The sequence below is a fragment of the Anolis sagrei genome, chromosome 4, assembly GCF_037176765.1.
Source record: "Anolis sagrei isolate rAnoSag1 chromosome 4, rAnoSag1.mat, whole genome shotgun sequence".
NCBI classification, from domain to species: domain Eukaryota; kingdom Metazoa; phylum Chordata; class Lepidosauria; order Squamata; family Dactyloidae; genus Anolis; species Anolis sagrei.
In genome coordinates, this window is record NC_090024.1 from 149,450,401 (window position 1) to 149,473,482 (window position 23,082).

The following is a 23,082-nucleotide window of genomic DNA, read 5'->3' on the forward strand; positions in this document are numbered from 1 at the left end:
AATAAATCAAAATAAACATTGCCCATTTTAAACTTTTATATTGCCAACAACTGTTCAACTATACTGTTTATTTCTTGATTTCAGTTCAAATTCTAGCCTAAATTGTTAATTTCATCTGATTGGATCAATGGTTGCCCTAGCTGGGAATAACAATTGAATTAACTCTTCTATTTTCTTCTATTCCATTGGTCATAAACTAGACACACTTTACCTGGAAATGTTAAAAGTTGGGCAACCCTATATCTTCAGTTTTAAAAACTCTTCCTCTTGTGATGTAATCTCATATTTCATAAAACATTCAAAATAATGTCCATTATGACTATGACTACAGGTCAAGAAATGGATTCATCTGGCCATCAGGAGTGAATAATATCTCTTAATATGACGAGAGAACAGTAGGAGCTTTGTTTTGATGTCATACTTGGGCATCAGGAGCTCTCAGAAAATAGGTTTGTGACTTAATTTTCAGGGCTTAGTGCTGTCAGTATTAATTAGAGCTAAAGGCATGAGCATGGGCCAAAGAGGCCAGCAGCCAGATTCTAAAGCACACGCATGGGCTAAACGAAAAAGGCTTGCTCAGAAATTGGGTGGTAATGCCACTCTGAAACACATTGAGCCATTAGTCTTGTGAGCACTTTGTCCCGTGAATAAGTTCCTTTTACTGGGACATAAGGCCTAGGAGGGTTGTCAAGTATAGCCAACAAGATCAGTATTCAGGTCACCATATTTGACTGCCTGGCTGAAGCTTCCTCACATTTCCAGTCATTGAAAAGATTTTATGCTGGAGTAACCACTCCACTTAGATCACTCCCACCTAAGGATCCCACCACTTCTATTCCACTGACCAGATTCTTAGTGTTGGTAGATTCAGAATAGCTGATCCCCTTGTTGCCTCTTCTACCTTCTGGACAATAACATTGTCTGCAATGCAAGTGATGAATTTGTTGACTTTGTGCTCTTGGCAATGTTTGTTTTCCAACAACTATCATAGTTAAAGTCCCCCATTACTACTATGTATCTTCTTTCTGCATGTTTGGTCATTTGGTCAGGCTTCATCCAGTTCTTCATCCAGTTCTTCCTTCTGGCTTGGAGGTCTATAGTAGACCCCCACAACTACATATTTTGCAGTCCTTGTTCCTTAATTCTGACCCAGATGGTTCCAACCTGGTTTCCAGGATTGAAGTCTTGCATATCTTCATAGGCATAAATATTTTGACATATAATGCTACTCCACCCCCTCTCCTGTTTGCTCTATTTCTCTGAAATAGGTTATACCCCTCCATTGCTACATTCCAATTATAGGACTCATCCCACCAGGTTTCAGGTATGCCTATTATATTAAAGCATTTAAAATAAAAGTGACTTGACTCAGCCATTTTGGACGTAGGAGTTTGTTGATCTCAGTCTTCTTCTCCACCCTATTTATTTAATTCAATGCAAACTACTCTTGTACCTTTGAACTTGGTTTGCAGCAATTGAAGTAAGCTGATGACAAAGGGGAGGAGGAAATAGAATTTGGTCCATTTTAAAAGCAACTGTAGGTATGACTTGAGTCATACCTACAGGCATTACATAAGCATGACTCCAGGCTAAGACAGACATTCTACTTTTAAAACATAGGTGTAAAGAGAAATCCAGCACCCCCTTATATAAGCAGTTCCTCTTTACCCCATAGCTCAACAACCTGTTTTAAGGGCACCGTAAATGGACTAGGACCACTATCTTATAATTAGAACTGCCATAGCCATTGGAGCATCATCACAACTTTGAGTTATTCACATAAGTATACTCTGCCAGCATCAAGCCAGAGCCTGGCCTTAGTCAACCAAATAGTGTTTGCTTATTTCCATTATGCACTTAAAGCATCTAATACATTCAAACTACATCAAGAATTTATAGTTTGTCCACAATAAATTGTGTCGTGGAATGTATTTGCTGTTTCCACCTAGGGATTGCTTCTGCACTTTTAATCCTAGTATCTCATTAAAGATGTAGACTTAGAAAGTACATTTTAAAGACTATTATTCTAAAGCTAGTTCAGTTAAAATGTCACTTTCTATATATCAATGTCCTCCTGACTGTTAGATGCCTTCATCAAATGGCATTAAAATTCATGCCGTATTCCTGTACAACTGCCATGCCAATGACATTTCAGTGAAGGGAAACAGAAACAGTGTTTTATGGACAAGAAATTGCCTTTCCCCTGACATGCAAAATATATTTTAATTCCTCTGTTTTGGGGGATGTAGAAATGTGGAGGGGCAACATGAATGGAAGTATATATATCACCCCTCTAATCTTTTTTTTTTTACATACAGATGGAGAGATAAAAAGCAAATAGGTAGAAATAACCAAGGGCTCTTGGGGTTAGCAGTTCGTGCTCAGTAATGTCTTATGTAGAGCTGGATGGGTTACTTTTTGTCTGAAATCAGTGTTTAGAAAAGTAAGCCATTGAAAGCCTCCTTCTTCTGTGAAGAAGTAGTTGCCACTAATGTCATTTTAAAGTAACTTGCTACTGCTCATTAACTTTTATACTTTTTTCATCATTTAAGAAATTTCATATTGATAAGAATATTATATGACACTTGAAAAGTAGCCTTAGGAATGAAAAGAACTACAAAAATACCTAATTACACACAAAATAATTAATAATGTACTTTCTGTGTATTTTGTGACTTCTGAATTAGAACTCGATCCCAACAACATTATCAAGAGGGTGGTGAAGGGTAAATCATTATAGGTGACTATTACTTGTAACTCAGGAGCCACAGTGGTGCAATGGGTTAAACACTTGTGTCAGCTGAAGACCTGAAGCTGCAAGACAGGGTGAGCTCCTGTCTGTCAGCCTTAACTTCCCATGCAGAGACATGAGAAAAGCCTCCCACAGGATGGTAACACATCCAGGTGTCCCCGGGCAACATTCTTGCAGATGGCCAATTCTCTCACATGAAAAGCAACTTGCAGTATTCACTTCTGACACAATAAAAAAAACCCTTGCAACTCATTATTTGTACATTCAGCATAGTAAGCTGAATGTATTATTTAAGCATCTCCAGCTGGAGAGGGGGGAAAAAACATTAACAAGCATTATTGGATGAAGTTATATTCTTTACCAGAAGTTGAAAATTCCTTGCCATTCTTTGGACTTATTTCATGTACTGGCCCACATGGTGGTAATCAGTACTCTTTTAATTAAAATTGTTTATTTCTAAGCTGAATTAGTCCTTTTTTCTTTCAAAAAGCACCCCAGTTGGTATATAATTTCTGGTTCACTTCAGTAGAACAGTTCATGGCAATCAAAACAAAAGTAACAATGCTTGTTAAGAGATTACATCATGAAAGAGAAAAACAGCACATTGCACTGGAGTGGAAAGGAAACATCTTTACTCTGTGACATCAATGTGGGAGGCAAAATTTTCAATGTAAAGACTATGTCCTGAAGAATCCAAAATACATGTTGTCAGAAGAAAAAAGAGCAGGAACCCCAGAAAATACAAGTCAGCCAGTTGAAGGGTAAGAAAATTTTCTGAAGATAGATGAGATCCAACATTGTATTTGCATGATGCAAATTTAAAGTCATCGAGTTGCATGGTGGTTGTATCAAACCACCCACATACACACGCAAACACACTTTTCTATATAACATCAGCTCTGGTCAACTGATTATACTATATCTGCAAGTATGCCTGTCTCATTGAGCTATTGGCTATTTCTGTAATCTCAGTAAATAATGTGCGTGCGTGCCCGTGTGTGCGTGCCCGTGTGTGTATTGCGCATGTATATATTATGCTTCTAAAATTATAAGTTAAAAACAGCCAACATTAAAAATATTAAAATGCATTAAAATTAACTCTAGACACACCTTTAATATCAGCATGTTTGATATCAGCACCATGTAGTGCTAAAAGCCCAACCTCCATCAGTATGTAAAAGTTTGGCAGCACGTCAATGTTTAGATCTGTCACTTGAGAGGATGGCACGGACTGAGCCATCCTAGCATCCTTGGGGAGCAAGTTTCAAAGTCTGGAAGAAGCCACAATTAATTAATGCCATTCCCATGATCTCATTGGTCCAAACTTCCATTTATTTCTCAGCTATAAATTTCAGAGAGGAACAAGAGTTAAATGTCAAAACCGTTTCTTCCCCAACCAGCTAATATTAGCTCACTTGACTGCCTTGTAGATGTCTGTCCTTAAAATTCCAATTTGAAACCAGAAAAAAGGTATTTCTGCTTTGCAATTAATGCAGTGCACATTACCCCTTCTAATTATGTCCGACACGCTCAAGGTGTTTGAAGTTAATTCATGTAATTGCATAACCCTGGCTGCCCAAAGTAGCGGACCCAATAAATATTCATAATTTCAAATACCCACTTGTAAATTTTAAGCTGTTGAACATACATTTACTTTTTCTACAGCTATTTTTTAAAAGGTTTATACTTTAAAAGAAAGCAATGAAAACAGTTTTTATAAGGTGTAGTAAATACAGCAATTCCTCTGTATCCACAGGGGATACATTGCAAGACCCACCTGTGGATACCTGAAACTATTGATAATAGCAAACCCTATGTCTGGGCGCTTTTTTTTTTTTTTTTTTTTTTGTCGTGTCAGGAGCAACCGCTCCTGTTGTGAGAGAATTGGCCGTCTGCAAGGATGCTGCCCAGGGGACGCCCGGATGATTTCTGATGTTTTGTCATCCTTGTGGGAGGCTTCTCTCTTGTCCTCGCATGAGGAGCTGGAGCCGATAGAGGGAGCTCATCCGCCTCTCCTGGGATTCGAACCTGCGACCTGTCGGTCTTCTGGGCTAGAAGCATATCATAGAATTGCTCTGGAGGACCAAGAGACACCCACAAATGTTTCCAGGAGTGATTTTTTTAAAGTGTTTTAAAAGATTTTATTAAAGGTAATAAAATCCTGGATATTGCAGCCATGGATGGGCATCATACTGAACTAGATTTTATCAGTATTTGTATGGGTAGCTAGAGTGGTGTAGTCATTTGTGTGGCGGGTTAAAACTAGAGGCAGGGGCTCAAATCCCTGTTCAGCCATGGAAACTAACCAGGTGATCTTGGGCAAATCAAAAGCAAGTTCTACACTGGCATATAATCCAGTGCCTGATTCCAGATTATCCGCTTTGACCTGGATTATATGGGTAAAAACCACCATATAATCCAAAGCAGGTAATCTGGATTTTGTATGGCAGTGTAGAAGGGGCCTCATTTGACTGGCTTTTGTAGATGCCTCTTCTTAAAATTCCAATTTGAAATCTGAAAAAAAAGCATTTCTGCTTTGCATTGCTCTGGTTCCCCAAACAAATACAGATACAATCTAGCTCAATATGACCCCCTTATCCACTGATATTCAACATAATGAAAAGGCAGCAAGTTATTAAGAGTTCATTTGGTTGCTGTTTTTTTTTTTTCAACCACAGCAAGGGAAGTGAAGTGGTGTTTATGGAATTTTTGCTTCATATGAGTTGGTCAAAGGAGGAGAACCTATCTCAGCCTGAGGGCCATATTATTATTATTATTATTATTATTATTATTATTATTATTTAGTTGTATTCTTTCCTACCCCCCTGAGGGGGACTCAAGTGCAGATTCCAGCATATACAGACACAAAGGTAAACATTCAATGTCTAGAAACAGTGACACAGAGATACATGGATAAAGGTTAAGGCTTCCCATTTCATCTCTGGCTCTCGGGGTGGTGCTCATCTCTGGCTCATTTCCATTTCTTAGCCGAAGAGCCTGTGTTGTCCGTAGACACCTCCTAGGTCATGTGGCCAACCGAAGCATTACCTATTGAACTACTCATATTTGCATGGTTTCAAACTGGCAGATATGTTGGCAGATGCTAGGGCTAACAAAGGGAGCTCACCCCATCCCGGGAATTCAAACCACCAACCTTCTGGTCAGCAAGTTCAGCAGCTCAGCAATTTCACCCATTGTGCCACCACAAAAGTTTGTCAAAAAGGCGTTCTCAAAAATTTCATCCCAGTGATGGACAGGGCCAAAGGCAAAAGGGTACAACTGAAAATATCAGTGTGTTTTAACTAAAAGTCTTGTTGATGCTTCCTAAGCCATGCTAGTTGGAAGATTCTGGGAGTTCACATAAAAATGAGGTTTTCCAAGCTTTGGGAAATGTCATGTGGGAACAGATGTGAAGTGACTCATCAAGTTACATTCTACAAATCCTGCCTACACACATCAAAACCTTTTAGCATTACAAAGCTGTTATGCTAAGACAACCACTATGTCATTAGTCACAATTTTTTTAAATGCAAAATTATTGTAGCTGTGGGGGAGCACAGTGGGATAGACCTGCTACATTTGCCTCACATAGGGTCTCCAAATGCCAGTTCTTTTACAGGTTTCCTGCATATGCCAATGCACATCTTCATGTCAATGATGTTAAGAAATCTACACAAATGCTGCAGTGCATATACAGATTTACGGGAAAGGGGGAATTTCCAAAATCCTATTAGTGCAAATTGAAGTGACTTAGATTTACCAGTCTATTCACTTGCCATCCAGCAACTTATTCAATGGGTCTACTCTACTTAGGACTAACCAACAGTATTCCAGCCCTGTATTACCATATGAACCTGCACAAATCCCATTTTGCAAAAAATTGCTATTCCTGTTAGGTTTCAAAAGCTGGTTGGAGGGACAGGTTTTCAGAAGAAGAGGATAAGAGAATTGTGTGACCACTTCTGATATGTAACGGATCCTCAAGCTATAGGAACTGAGTTTTAAGCATACACGGGAGTTTTAATTTCGGTTGCCAGAGTGAAAACTGAAGAAGGTTCTTGTACTTTTGCTGTAGAAGAGGGAATTTCAGCAGGTGTTGCTTGTTATACAACAAACAACACCTGCTGAAATTTCCTTTTCAACACAAGCATTGAAGGAACAAAAATGCTCTCCAGTTTTCACTTTTTAAAGTAGAATAAACATAGAATACTTAAAAAAAACAACAGGAGGACAGAAAGAAATATCCATATCTGAACTTGTCCTACATTGGCATGGGGAATTCCTAACTGCCAGTGCCACATGAAATCTAAATCATTATGATAGATTACAATATTTCAGACATAAGTATAAAATCTATATTTACTCGAGTCTAATGCACCATTGAATCTAATGTGGACCTCAAATTTCAAAACTCTGAAACAAAAAAAAAGGTATTTGCTTTGTAATTTGGCCAAAAAAAAGGTGCACATTACAGTAGAAGCATGTTTATAATTCCTTCTTTAAAAACAGGCCTGAGCCTGGGAAAATCTGTTGCTGGGAGGTGTTAATCTGTTGCCTGCCAGCAACAGATTTTCCCAGGCTCAGGCAGGCCTTCAAATGCTAATGAAGGTGATCAGCTAAACATTCACACCTAACTGCAGCAGGGAAGAGCTCCTTGCCCCACCCCAGCCATTCCACAGATATATAAGCCCATTTTTCCTACTTCCAACAGACCTCACAACCTCTGAGGATGCTTGCCATAGATGCAGGCGAAACGTCAGGAGAAATGCCTCTAGAACATGGCTCTATAGCCCGAAAAAACCCACAAGAACCTAGTGATTCCAGCCATGAAAGCCTTCGACAATACATTTTCAGTCTTTCTTGTCTCTCCAAGCTCTTATTTCAGTCAGAAAAAGGGGGTCAGGGAGAAGAGGTGCTTTCAATGCGTCAATGGATGTGCAATCTAGAAAAGCTGTAGATCTAAAGAGACAGAGGATTATGCCACACTGACCAAAAATGCAGGCCGAATTGGCATCCCAAATCATCCCAGGCCATATTGACCCTGTATGATGGTCTAATTGGGACTACTTGAGCTACCTCAGAAGTTGCAGGAAGTTCCAACATCCCAACTGTACTGGACACAGTTCAGCACTGCTGGACAGCCAACCTACAGGAACACACCCATCCCTCCCCATATACCATGACTGTCATCAGCCATGACACCCATCTACCTTCTGGTAGTCATCCTGTTTGATGTCCTCCAGAGTGCCTGCTTGCTAAGGCAGCTGAGATAGGGGTGAAGACTACCTCACTCTTCCATCCCCTCCCCTCTCACTCGGTGAGTGAGCAGTCTGGCAGATAGCAGCCACAGTTCCCACAAGCAGGTTGGTGGAGGTCTATGACAGCAGCCACAACACAGAAGTAGGGGACAACATGGCACTGCTATCCCACCTCAGCCTGGGGAACACCGGATAGTAATCATGACAACCAGACCATCCAGGAAAAGGTAGGTCCAGATGTCACACTCACAACAGCTCACAGCCAAGATATCTCATTATGTACAGCTTTTCCAAAGACTGGGAGAGAGGATCCAAAGTACCTTTGTTCCCATACATTTGGTCAAGGATACTCAATCTGCAGCCGCAGTACTCTATACATCAAGTGTTGCTATATTCATTTCAACACAGAGCCACAGTGGAATGGAGCTACTTGTTTTATTTTTAGTACATCTGGAACAATTTTTCCTCAGAGAAGCTCTTCTCTGCACATCTTGAATACTGACTGGAGAGTTTCTGAAATATTCAAATATTTGTTGATAATGTCTGCATTTTACAGCTAACTGTATGTAGTATTTGCTAGGCCATATAACAAGGAAAATTATTTTTCATAAACTTGAGAAGTTCTGTATTTGAACCAAAATGAAGAACGGATGCCAAGTTATGTTTAAAAAAATGTATTTTTCAAGTGAGTGTCCACATCACGTTTCAGATTCAGTTTATTTAATTAAAAAATAATTGCTTAATTAGAAATCTTGGCAAGTTTAATTTTATACTTGTTAATTAATTTTTAAACCTCTGATTACATTTTCATAATGTTATAGTCAAAAAAAGATTATATCTAGCCATAGAAAATTATGCAAAATAATTCTCACAAAATCCAATTGCTAAAATTGTACAATGCTATGGTGTTTCATTGCTTGTATATCTTCATGCTGCTTCTTTCTACTGCTGCTGAAATGTATATATTAGCCAATGGATATTGAAAAGATTCAAAGAGTTGAACCTTATTGGTTATTCCCAACAAGGACAGACTGGTTGGATCAACTGAAGAATAGTGGGTCAACATGTAGGCAAATTTCTGTTGACCCAATGGGCCTCTTCTAGTTGGAACTAACAATAAAGTTCAGGATCAAATATTTGTTTTATGCTGTGGATTGGGACAAAGTATATGCTTTGCTCTTGACAATTCCTTTTCATCTTTCTATTCCAGTTACCCATACTGGCATCTTCTGTTGTTAGCCTCTATTTCCTTGAGCTGACAGATGTCTTCAAGCCAGTTCATTCTGGATTCAGCTGCTATGACAGGAGTTTGAGTATGCCATACATTGAACCTTCCCAAGAGGCTGTTCCCTTCTTGATGTTACTTAGTCTGGCTTTTGCTGCACCAGCCATTACGGTGAGTCATAGATGCTCTGACCTCCACTTGTAGTCCCTTGCTATGTGCTCCATTTAAACAAGATGGGAGGTGCAAATAGATTGGAATGGAATTATTTTTGCTGTTTCATAGGGCCATAGGGGGGATGCTGTGAAATCCTCAAAGAGGGTCAACGTATCAGCAGAAAGCCTTGATGAATGCACTATCACTTCTGCATACTCCCCATTTGGAAATAAAATGAATTTTTTTTCCTACCTCTATCATATATTTTCTGCCATTCTTTCCCATCACATGCAAGAGATATTTTTCCTCCCACTGTCCTTTCCCCATTTTCTCTTTATTAAAAAAATCAACTGGATTTCTTATCTTTGTGAGCAAAAAGTTGACAGAACAAAATAAATACATTACCAGTCCTTCTTCTGCAGTTCCAAAACAGTGATGGCATAAGAAAGGAATCCATACTGCCCATCTTGGCTCCTCCCTCCAGCACAGCATCACTGTAATGTTTACAATTGGACAAGGAGAATTCCCATCACATGTGAAATTTGTCATTTTTCCCCATCTACATGGGGAATTGAAAATGAAGTTGATTGCCAATTGAGTTCTAAATTGTCAGGAAAAAATACACTTTAAAATGGCGAAAAATATTTTTGTGTCATGTGATGGGCCCCATTGTTTCTAAAGTGTGTAGAAACATGGAGTTTACTGAGTGTGGTGAAGTCCTATGTTGTAATTACTGAACAGGATACCAGTCTTTTTTAAAAATATAAAAATATGTTGCATTGAAAAAACATCATGGTGTTCTTTAAATAAGGAATAATAACTAATGGATAAATCTGGAGATGAAATAGATAACCAGGAACATCTAAACACTTAAAAGTAATATTCCGTGTTTTGGTCCCATGGGACACTAGGTAGAGTTTTTTCACATTAAAAAGATGGTAAACTCTATTTCTGGTGTTCTTCAGTGTTGTTCTAGTTGTTCCCTGAGCAGTGAAGTTCAGCATGCAAATGTGTTGAAATGTAATTTGCTTCCTGCATCATTTTTTTGTAATTGAAAACAAGTATGTCTCCTGAGTAGGAACTTGGAGAAAAATAGCATGAACCAACAGAGAATAAGCAAAAGTAACCACATTTATTCAGGTTCCCTCTCACTGCTCTTGATCAAAGTCATATCATCATAATGGCTACATTGAGGCATATTATATTGTTAGAGGCTATTTTTGCCTCTTAGCTTGTTGCTCTTAGCTTGTAAAATCCTCTAAGTCCTCCTTAACATCTCCATTCCCGTGGAATTATACAACTGTCACTGCCCTCTTTTTGCTTTAGGTGAAATAAGAAAAAATCCATTAAGATACACAATGTAGTTCAGAGGAGGATTTTGGTTTAGCAATGATGTCAGACCACTCTATTCTCAGTTACTTGGATACCAGGAGGTCTAGTGTATCAGCAATTTTCTAATTGATCCTGCAGTACTAACTTTATTACAGAATTAAGAAGCAAACTTTCCACTTATACAGATTCATATTTAAAGTATTTGATAATTAGTATCATCATCAAATGATGAACACAAGGCTAGCCCAAACCATTTTACTGAAGCAAATGTTGTCATACCACTTTAACTGTAATGGCTCAGTGCTATGGAAACTTGGAAATCTATAATTTGGTGAAGCATCAGAATTCTTTGGCAGAGAAAGCTAAAAATCTTGAACAATGGCAACTCCCGTGATTCCATATCACTGAGCCAGGGCAGTAAAAGTGGTATGAAACTGCATTAGTTTTACCATGTAGATGCAACCTAAGACATAAACCAGTTGTTAATCCCAGCTAAAGTTTAACTTGTTTCCATTTTCTGCACAGAATTATTTTTCCAAAAAATGTTTTTACAGAATAATTCCTACATGTTTTTTTCAAATATGAGGAGAAATGTGAAAGATTACAAATATGTTATTCTTCTGAGCCAATTTTCTCAAGAGAGACTGAAATAATATCACAGTTATGAATGTGTAACTAGAGTTACTCACTTGAGACTTATGTCTACATAGCCCCTCATTTAGTCTCTCAGTTCCCACTTAGTAGAAGGCAGTCACTGTGAACAACAGGGGTCTGTTCCCCTGTCAGTTGGGAAATAGCTGGCAGATGATTCCACTCATTCAAACAATCTCTAGCACAAAGAAGAATAGAGGTAGGTAGTAGTCCTGTTTCTGCCTGTTGCATTGGAAATAGTTGACAGGAGTGGGGGTGGGGCTATTAGTCAGCTGCTTCCTGAGAAACATGATAGACCTCAATTGACTGCAGCATCTGCATAATTATAAATATAGCTTCCATCCCTACCTATTGGAAACTTTGCATTGTTCCAGTGCCATCAAGTTCCCTTTCTGTTCCCTTCCTTGCTGTTTCTGCTGCTTGGCATTACAGCTCTAATGATTTCTTATTTTGTTTCTAATGGGGATAAGTGATCATGCTGGATAAGTTACTGTGATATCACCAACAACATCAGGCAAGTTGCAATTGCCAATCAAATTGAATGATACTGAGTGCAAATGAGACTATGAGCGCATCCAGACTACCTCTTTATTGCGGTAAGTCCCACAATAAAGAAGGGGCGATCCAGATGACATCCTGGACAATTCTGAATTAATTTACTACAAACTAGGAAAACCCCGGTTTGTAGCAAATTGATTAGAGTGGATTTAATTTGTGCCTTCTTGGAAGGTGTGGGATAAACCCACTACTTCAACTGGCTGGACTGTTCCCTCAAAAGTTCTGGACTTTTGAGGGGGCAGTCCAGATAGTAGTCCCATGTTCAGCCTAGAAAACTGTGAAGGCTCCAATCCCCTCCCCAACCCCCTCCCCAAAAAAACCCTAAAAAATAAAAAGGAAAGTTACTAGTAGCCATTTGGCTTCTCCATCTTTCTGATGGAACATACCAATGACACCCAAAATGAAAGGGGTCCAAATTGTTCCTGGTTCCCCCTATGTTTTTGGCATCATTGGTATGTTCCCTCAGGTAGGAAGAGAAGTCAAATGGTTCCAGGTAAGTTTCCTTTTTTATTTTTAAGGGTTTTGGGGAAAAAACTGGATGGCCACATGCTATCCTGGAAGTATTCAGGATAGCATGTGGACAGCCAAAGGGGAAAGCCCATTTTTCCCCCTGCCTGTGTGGATTTAAACCCCCTTGGAGCGGGTTTCTTAAACCTGCTCCAAAGTGGGTTTAATGTATGTGTCGAACCACCCAATGACTAAAAAGAAAGAACATCAGTGAGAACACAGCATTACCACACAAAAACACATGCCAGAAATGTTTACAACTAATGCTTAAAGTCATCCCAAAGCAGGCCATTTTTACATTCATATAAGCAAAACCAATGGAGAGAATGTTGATTTGACTATAACATTTTAAAACTTTTCAACATTTGAAGCACTAGCTTGGAGTTGTGGTCAAGCTGGAGCCCTCCTGAAGTTTTTAACTTCGACTCCCAGAAATCCTAGCCATAATGGCCAATGATAAGAGATCATGGGAACTGTAATATAGATTAAAATCACATCTCACAATTATCACACGTCTTTTTTTTTTTTAGCCTTAGACCTGCTAGTGCATTGTTCGAGAGGACACACAGCTTCAACACTATGCAAATGTTTGCTATATTTGCAATGTATGTCTATTTTTTAAAAAAAAAATATTTTCAGTCTTCTTTGCAGTCTCCAAATGGGTGAATAATTTCTCTGACAAGCAATATGTTTTAATGATAAGGAAAATACAGCACATCCTGTGTTACCATGGCCCACATTCAGAAAAATTGAATCAATACCTTTCTACGAAATCATGTTAACAATGCATATAGTCAGCCTTCCACATTTAATGGGTTAGGTGTGCAGGACCCCTGCAAAAGTGGAAAATGGTATAATAAATCATCATTTTTACCTGAGGGAATCTCTCTTTAGGAATATTTAGGGCCTTTAGTTTCCACTAGATTTATTTATTTATTTATTTATTTATTTACTTTGCTTATATACCGCTGTATCTCAAGCCCGAAGGCGACTCACAGCGGTTCACAAACAGTAAAAACAGTAGAAACAGCAGTGGTTCCATACAACATATAACAATTGACTTAACACATTATCCATAAATTACCGATAAGCAATTACAATGCACAATTATTACAAAAAACAACCGTACCCAATCTTCTCATCATCCAAGCGTAGTCCAGGTTTGTCGTCCATTGTTCCATTCCTATGTTCCATTACCAGATTGCACTAAATTACTCAAACGCCTGCACAAACATCCAGGTCTTCACCTTTTTGCGGAATACCATTAGAGATGGTGCCAGTCTAATGTCCGCAGGAAGGGCGTTCCACAGCCGAGGAGCCACCACCGAGAAGGCCCTATCTCTCGTCCCCGCCAGCCGAGCTTGAGAAGCAGGCGGGATCGAGAGCAGGGTCTCCCCGGAAGATCTCAAAGTCCTGGTGGGTTCATAGGCAGAGATGCGGTCAGATAGGTAGCTTGGGCCGGAACCGTTTAGGGCTTTAAAGGCCAATGCCAGCACTTTGAATTCAGCCCAGTAGCAGATCGGTAGCCAGTGGAGTTGGCGCAACAGGGGGGTTGTATGCTCCCTGCGCTCCGCTCCTGTTAAAATCATGGCTGCCGAGCGTTGGACTAGTTGGAGCTTCCGAGCTGTCTTCAAAGGCAACCCCACGTAGAGAGCATTGCAGTAGTCTAAACGGGATGTAACCAGAGCGTGGACTACCGTGGCCAAGTCAGACTTCCCAAGGTACGGGCGCAGCTGGCGCACAAGCTTTAGCTGTGCAAATGCTCCCCTGGTCACCGCCGAAACCTGGGGTTCCAGGCTCAGCAATGAGTCCAGGGTCACACCCAAGCTGCGAACCTGCGTCTTCAGGGGGAGTGCGGCCCCATCCAACACAGGCTGTAACCCTATGCCCTGTTCGGCCTTGCAACTGACCAGGAGTACCAGGAGATTTAGAGATAGCTAGCAGGGTGTTCTGTCTAAGGCAATGGTTCTCAACCTGTGGGTCCCCAGATGTTTTGGCCTTCAACTCCCAGAAATCCTAACAGCTAGTAAACTGGCTGGGATTTCTGGGAGTTGTAGGCCAAAAATGTTGAGAACCACTGGTCTAGGGTGTAGAAATTCTTAGAGATACAATTTTAATCAAATCTGCAAAAGACAAACTGGCAAATTGTGGGGTGTCCTTTTTGATTAAGATCATTTCACTATAAACCAAATATTGATTAATTGTTACAATTATCTCTCCTCCCCCCCCCCCTATTGTAGATCATGGTGGGTGAAGGCATTCTCTACTGCTGCCTTTCAAAACGCCGGAACGGTATCAGCGCTGAAGCCAATATCAATGCAGGGGGCTGTAACTTCAACTCTTTCCTCAGGAGAGCTGTCCGTTTTGTTGGTAAGTCTTGCCAACTGTGTTTTGATGAAGGTTCCTGGTGTTGATTCTTTCTTTAGACATGCTATTTTAGAACCTGGATGGAGTATTACAGCTTCAGACCTAAAAAGACAGAACCTGCGAGGATGCTTTCCAAAATCATCTCCTAGTGGCAACTGATCTCTCTATTCCTATCAAAAATTCACACTAGACACTATGCAGACAGAGGCTATCATGAGTATCCATGTTTCCAGCACTATTTCCCTTATGGCCATGGGAAGATTAAAAAGATTTTAAAAAATAGTCTCAGAACATGTTGGGATATGTTTGCTATTTTAAAAATGATAGATAGTGGTGGTGGTGGTGATACACTTATTAAATTTCTAACTTTTTCCAAGTGATATACAGAGATTAAAAGATCCTAATCATACGGTTGATATCCAACAGACAAGAAAAGAAAAGTAAGTAACATGAAAGCTAGCAGATTGGGACACAATGTTTTGCCTTCACATAAACTCTGCAGACATCATATATCTGGACAAGTTTTCCTTGCCTTTAGGAAGACTTAATTATTTGAATATGTTAAAGTACTCCAGTCTCTGATGGACATCTCCACACAGTGCTTTTTTGTTGAATTTTCTTAATACATGGGAAAATTGCCCTACCATTAACTAAAAACACACAGAGGAGTTTCAGAGTAAAGCTTCGTGTTGATTCAATGCCGACCTGACATAAGAGCCACCATTTGATAAATTACTAGTGTATACAGCTTGGGACAGTTTTTTCCTCCAATACCTGCCATCAAAGGTGTGCCCTTCTCATGTCACTCTGTTTCATGGTATGACCAGCCCTGATTATAAAGCTGACTTTTCTAACAGACAGAATCTCACACCTGTGGAGAGCCTACAGGAGAGCTCAAAAGTAAGTTAACACTGAAACATGGAACATTGTCCTCTGTGAATTGAACCACTATTTAACAAGTGAAAGGGCAACTGAAATTCTTTCCTATTGTGCAGCTAGAGAGACGGATTTGGGCCACAAGCCACCAGTTTCTCAACTGCTGGACAAAAATTGTGCCAAGGATGTAATAGTTTCTTCTCTTTTTACTCTAGGTGTCCATGTATTTGGCCTTTGTGCCACTGCTCTCATCACTGATATTATACAGCTGTCAACGGGGTATCAAACACCATATTTCTTGACTGTATGCAAGCCTAACTATACATCCCTCAATGTATCCTGCTCAGAAAATTCTTACATTGTGGACGATATTTGCTCAGGACCTGATCCCATGATCATCAACGATGGAAGGTTGGATAGAAACTGATACATTTAAAAGAGTATATTTATTAGCTCTTTGAGAATTGGGAATGTTTTGCCATCTAATTTTATCCAAACTTACAAATGTGTATCGTTCAAAAACAGGAGGGGGTGTTATGCACTATAATTTCATGATGTCTGTATAGTATATGACTATGGATTCAATGCCCTTGATTTCACTTATTAACCTTCCCAGCAATATTCCACCTGAAAGTGTTTATGGGGCTTTCTATAGCCCCTTCCACATAGCTGTACAAAATCCACATTGAACTGGATTATATGGCAGTGTGGACTCAGATAATCCAGTTCAAAGCAGATAGTGTAGATTAGTTCCCTTGATATTCTGGGATTTATTTATTTATTTATTTATTTATTTATAGTATTTATATTCTGACCTTCTCACACCGAGCGGATCACAGAACACATATACGGCAAACATTCAATGCCATGATACACTGACAAGATAGACAGCTATACATGGATAGAGGTATATATAGGCTTTCCCATCTTTGGCATCTTGGAGGCTGTTCTTGTTTCTGGCCATGGGGGGGGGGAGTGATGCTGTGGAACCATCTTCCCTGCTGAAGAGCTTTGTTCATAAACTTCCTCCTTGATCGAATCACCAGCATTATATGGCTGTGTGGAAGGGCTCTAAGTCCTCCAGTACAATTATGTCGTTCTACTCAAATATAGGGTTTTCTATTATACATAGTTTCAGGTATTCATAGTGTTTTTGGAATGTGGATACAGGGGTTGTGCTGTATTTATTATTTCTGTCTTTTTTAAAAGTGTTTATCCATCACATTTGCCAAAAAGGGTCCCAAAATGGCTTACAGATCATAGTAGTGATACAGTTGCAAATCTTAGTCTTAAAAATGATGGCACACAAGAAAACTGGATAAGAAGGGAGAAGGAATAGACTTAGGAAAATTCTCCCAATAGAGATGATAGAGTAGCACAAACTTCTCCCCTCTTCTCTAGTCTAATGGTGAGGGAGATGGTAACTCTTGAACTGTAGAGTAATCCACCCCTGGTTTTAATGCCAGCTCTTTCCTTTCAGCAGCAGTTGCACCATAGGTACTGCAGATTGTATTAGAGCCATTGCAGTTCTGAACCTTAATTCCCAATGTAGGTTTAGCATCTGGATAGTTCCAATATAATCTGGGGCATCCGAAGCAGAACTGCCATTAAAATGTTAAGAGCTGCTGTAAAAAGTAAGGATGGATTATCTCCCAACCCCCACCATACAACTCCAGTATCGCCAGCTTCCTCTGGCCTAGTGAAGACGCTGCCAGCTGGGTGACAGATGCAAGAAGGCCAGCTGAGCAGAGGCAATGGCATGTTAGCTCATAAGAACCAGCACAAAATGGTTGAGCAGATTAATTCCTTCATAATGATACAGAGTAAACAAGCTACAGTTGGCAAGACTGGGGGGGGGGGGGCAAGAGAGGAGCAAAATTATCAATCTCTCATTGACAATAGAGATCACAGAAAACAGAAAATTCTACTCTGTCCCCAATGAAACATTTCATTAAAATCCCCCCCCCCTTTTTTTTTTTTGGCAGATAATTACTGTAAGCAATTAATTGTATAGCTTTTGGGGTTTTTTTGTTTGTTTTTCTTTTTTGTTTTGTTTTGTTTTGTTTTTTGTGCTATCATGCTATTCTCAAATCTGTAGACAACCGAAAAAGATGTATTGTCGAAGGATTTCATGGCTGGAATCACTGGGTTGTTGTAAGTTTTTCATGGCCATGTTCGAGAAGCATTCTCTCCTGACGTTTCACATGCATCTATGGAACGCATCATCAGAGGTTGTGAGGTCAGACCTCACAACCTCTGAGGGTGTTTGCCATAGATGCAGGCGAAATGTCAGGAGAGAATGCTTCTAGAACATGGCCATATAGCCCGAAAAACCTACAGCAACCCAACCAAGAAAGATATTTACAAAGCAGATTGTGACTTTCTGAAAGTTCATTGACATCTTAGATTGCTTCAAAAAAGGGTCCCATGACCTCATAGAAACATAATACTTTGTAAACATGCATTCAGATGAGAGGACTCACCAGGATCAGCCCCGGGAATTCATGAATTATTCAAGGAAGACTAGGGAATAACACTAGAAGTATTTCTTGGCCTCTGTTTCTTAGAATTATATGTATATAATTCCCAGAGCTTCATAGAATCCCATTTGCCTTTAAGGCTGCCTTGACATTCTAAGGGAGCATACAATGTATGCTATGTTGCCATCTAATTTCCATGCATATTCCCTCATATAAAGGTCAGGACATATTCTGCTGCTTTTGCATACATCATACATTGTTGAAGTACCTTATTTCCTTAGTAGTCATATAGCAGTTTTTAAAGTCTTGTTTCCTAGGAACTTTTCGTTATAGCAATTACCTTTTTTGAATTTAAAAGAAAAATGAAATATCAGACATTAACTTTAAGAGTTGGAAAGCAACCCCACCCCAAAACAAAAGTTTTTTTTTTCTTTGACTATTAAAACCTGACCTACACAGCCCTAAAACGTGGACTTAGAAATGAATTAGCCTGAGGTATCCAGATGACATTCCAGGCAAATCCGCTAAAAACTGGACTAAACCGAATTTACTCTGTTTCGTCCAGGTTTAAAACATACCTCTAAAGATCCAGATCTTTGGAGGTGTGGGGCCTGTGGAAACAGACTCCTGGGATTACCTTCCATGATCCCAGTGTCTGTTTCCACAGCTAACCCTCCTCTCCAGGCAAGCCTCCCCCTCCCTCCCCTCCATTTCCCCCTCAACGTACCAAACGAAGGCTCAGATGCAGGCCTCGAACCTTTTCCCTCACCCTCCATCCTCACCCTCTCCTCCATAAAGTCCTCTTTCAGAGCTTCTGGGAAGGAGGGGGGGGGGGGAGAAAGGCTCCAGGTCTCCATCTGGTAAGTGGAAGGAAGCTGCACTGAGTCCCTTGGGGAGATGGTAGCGGGGTACAAATAAAGTTTTATTATTTATTATTATTAATGGGGGGGGCAGGAAGAGGGAGGCTGGCAGTGCCTTCGCCAACCCCTGCTGATCTCAGATAAGCACAGAAGAGCATCTAGCCACCCCAACCCCTGCAAAATCCTAGGGTTTAGGCCAGCTGTTTGGTCTCAATTCCAAGAGGAACTGGAATTGAAAATCCCATTTCCTCTTGGAATTTTGGTCTGTCTGGAAGGGCCCAATCCATTCAGGTATTGCTTCTCTTTCTTTCCATCCTTACCTACACTAAGGAGTAAACACCATAGCATCATGCTTTCTTATCTCAGTAGACCAGGTCTTAATCAGGTTTTCCGACAAATGCAGTAGGCTGTCTACTTTCACAGCAGTTAGGGGATGCAAAAACCTCATGAAAGTGGAAAAACTGCAAAAAACAAAAAAACAAAAAAAACAAAGCAGCCACTGCTGATTTTTTTAACCATAGGGAGCACCATTCTAGAATCTCAGGCCCCTTCCACACAGCTGTATAAAAAAATCCAGATTATCTTATTTGAACTGGATTATATGGCAGTGTAGACTCAGATAATCCAGTTCAAAGCAGATATGTGGATTATCTGCCTTGATATTCTGGATTATATGGTAGTGTAGAAGACCTTTCTTGGTTTTATCTGAGGCACCAAATGACACCTCAGGCAAAAATTTATCTGGAGAAACCTTGGATCTTTCCGGATGAGGATGCTGTGGGGATTGACTGCTTGTGCAGTCCCAAGAGTCAATCCCCAAAGTGGTCCCAGTTCGTCAGCTCAAAGGACCCGAAGGAGCAGGATGGCACCCACCCACCCCTCCCCCTTCCAGCCACCCATTTTCCCCAAAAACCATTTCCTGAGGGGCCTACCAGCAGCCTCCCCCATAACTCCTGGTGTATCATTTTCGCTCATCAGAAGACCTCTCCAGAGGGGCCTGCCCTGCACTATCAACAGGTCCCCTCGGGTGTTTGTTTTGTTTTGTTTTTTTTGGGGTGGGGGGTGTAATGGGGAAGGGTCAGGGTGACTGGATGCCCTAGTGGATCAACCTCTGGTTGACCTGGGAGGACATGTAGCTAACTCCCAGGGAAAGTGTGGGGCTTGGTTTGGACATGTGGACTAAATGCTACTTTATGCTACTTTACATGGTATTACATAAGTCTGAGTTCTGCAATCATCATCGAAATATAGTATCTTAGCCCTTGCATCTGTGGTCATCTGTTCCTAGAGTATTGTGCAATATTATTTCTTTTATGTATTTCTTTTATGTAACTTTTATGTAATAAAATTATGTAATAATTTTATTCCTTATACTCCTCCCCCCAAAAAGTTCAGATCTTTTGACTTTGAGCAGTTTGAGCAATGTTAATATGTGTTATTTGTTAATGTGAGATTGCAGCCACTCTTTCTAAAATACCAAAAGGGGAATTTTTAACAACTCAGTAATGTGATAAACATTTCCCTGATTATATCTTGTAAGTTTAATATGATTTCTGTACTGGGCCACCCAGTGTTATTTTTAAACCTGCCCTAGCAGAATGTCTATTTAAGTGAGAAATTTAATTTGAGTGTCCTTCCTTTACAGAAAGTCATTCCCTTCACAACACGCCACTCTGGCAGCCTTTGCAGCTGTGTACGTTTCGGTGAGTAATTAAGACTCTTCTAATATTGGGCAACATCAGAATGTCACTTCATGTCTAATTTAAAGCGAGATGATAAAGAGGCAGGAAATGCTATATATGTGTGTATAATGTGTGTGTGTGGAGAGAGAGAGAGGGTGGTGGTGGTGATGATGATGATGACAGGGTGGTGGTGGTGATGATGATGATCATGATGACGACAAAGGGTCATTAGGAAGCACACTTCTTCAAATACATGCGTGAACAATAGACTTCAATGAGAGAAATCCATATTTATAGCATCCAAACTTTGGACTACCATTCTTCACGACTGATGTCAAGTATATAACTACTTTGGCACTTTCTCAAAGTTCTTTGTTTGCTGAGTTATTATAATTGGCTAGTTTCAACTGTTTTATTGGTTGCTTTCTTTTGTTTTATGTCATGTTTGTGCCCACTGTACTACAGTCAGTCCCCCAAATACACTGGGGCTAGGGACACAGGACCCCTGCAAAAGTGAAAAACCAAAAATGATTTTTTTGCTAGTTTTCTGTTATGGATATCATGATCCTCCAGTATAGTTCCACGGTTAACTTTTGCTGGAAGTTGCTTATAAAATTACACTGAAGAACTTAGAGAATCCTAGAAAGGTTTCTCTCTCAATGAATCTGTAGCTCCTTCATCATGACTGTTGCACAGGAGAACCAAGAGATTCCTCGAGAGAACATTTTAATCAAATCCGTGAATGATCAAATCCACAAAAGTCAAATTTGCAAGTGTGGAGGGACAACAGTATACAGTAGAGTCCCGCTTATCCAACCTTCACTCATCGATTTCGATTTGTTATAAAACATGAAGTTTTGGTGCATAATTTTACAAATTATGCACCAAAACATCATGTTTTATAGCAAATCGAAAGAAAAAGAAGTTCAATATATGGTAATGTTATGTAGTAATTACTGTATTTACAAGTTTAGCACCAAAACATCACAATGTTTCAATACATTGTGATGTTTTGGTGCTAAACTTGTAAATACAGTAATTACTACATAACATTACCATATATTGAACTTCTTTTTCTTTCGATTTGTTATAAAACATGATGTTTTGGTGCATAATTTGTAAAATCATAAGGTAATTTGACATTTAATAGGTTTTTCCTTAATCTCTCCTTATTATCCAACATTTTTGCTTATCCAATGTTCTGCCGGCCCGTTTATGTTGGATAAGCGAGACTGTACTATATCTCTTTCACTATTTTTTACACCAATTGGAAGAATGATTACTTCAAAATGTTTATATCCAGCAAGCAACCAATATTAACAAAAACAGCAACATTGACTCATTCCCCCCCCCCCCCCAGACCTGTCATGTTAAAAAAAAGGAAATCATAACAGGAATACTGGTGAAAAACAGAATGGTTAGAGTGAGAAAACAACCTCAGGAAGCAGATCTGGGGTGTCATAAAAGGATTGCAAATCATTACTTACTATGGTATTTTTGCTTCCAGGAAAAGGGAGAGATTTTGGGGTATTTTCTATATTGTGTGCCAAAGGAACTTGTATGTTTTTTGATACTATACACTTTTAGTCGGGTTGTAGCATCGGTATCCTATTCAATCTCAGTAAAATACCTTATAATAATAATAAGACTTTATTTGTATACTGTCCTATCTCCCCTAGGGGACTCAGGGTGGATAACAGTGCCGTGGGAAACAGTGTCTTGTGGAAAACAGCATTCTTATGAAAAATTATGCTTTCCAGATGAAATCATCTTGAAAGCAGTATATTAATATGCAGCCAGTTCCCACTAACATAAATCTCTTATATTCCCCCATCATTTGCATCAAATGAAAGAAACTGATTAAAGTTTGAAAATATACATATGCAATCAAGGAGCATGCAAAAAAGAGATGAGATGCTTCTTTCAGTTCATATAACTGCAAATTTAGAATGAGATGCTATGGATCTTTCATAGTGCAATCTTATTCATGCATACTAAAATCTCTTACACACTACACGATGGTGACATTTGGAAGACATTTCAACAGATGTAGCTGCAATCTAATGGAATCGATGGGCCCTTCCACACAACCATATAACCCAGAAAATCAAAGTAGATAATCCATAATGTCTGCTTTGAACGAGATTATCTGAGTTCACACTACCATATAATCCAGTTCAATGTGGATTTTATACAGCTTGGTGGAAGGGGCCTATGACTCATAGTTTGGTGAAGCAATCAAGCTCTATAGCAGAGGATTCTGAGTCCTGGACAAAACTACAAATCCTAGTGTTCCATAAGATGGAATGAAGGCAATTAATGTGCTATCAATATTAATTGTGTACTGTGAATCCACAATATCTGCTTTGAACTGGGTTATC

At 39.6% G+C, this 23,082-nt stretch overlaps 1 protein-coding gene across 1 annotated transcript in view; it reads left to right on the forward strand.

The window, feature by feature from the left end:
* Positions 1 to 23,082, forward strand: part of PLPPR4 (phospholipid phosphatase related 4) — a 60,342-nt gene that overhangs the window by 26,602 nt on the left and 10,658 nt on the right. The window contains exons 2-5 of the mRNA XM_060773941.2: positions 9,221 to 9,406; positions 14,677 to 14,806; positions 15,895 to 16,090; positions 20,665 to 20,722. Of these exons, the coding sequence (XP_060629924.2) occupies positions 9,221 to 9,406; positions 14,677 to 14,806; positions 15,895 to 16,090; positions 20,665 to 20,722 (570 nt within the window). The remainder of the gene's footprint in view (positions 1 to 9,220; positions 9,407 to 14,676; positions 14,807 to 15,894; positions 16,091 to 20,664; positions 20,723 to 23,082) is intronic.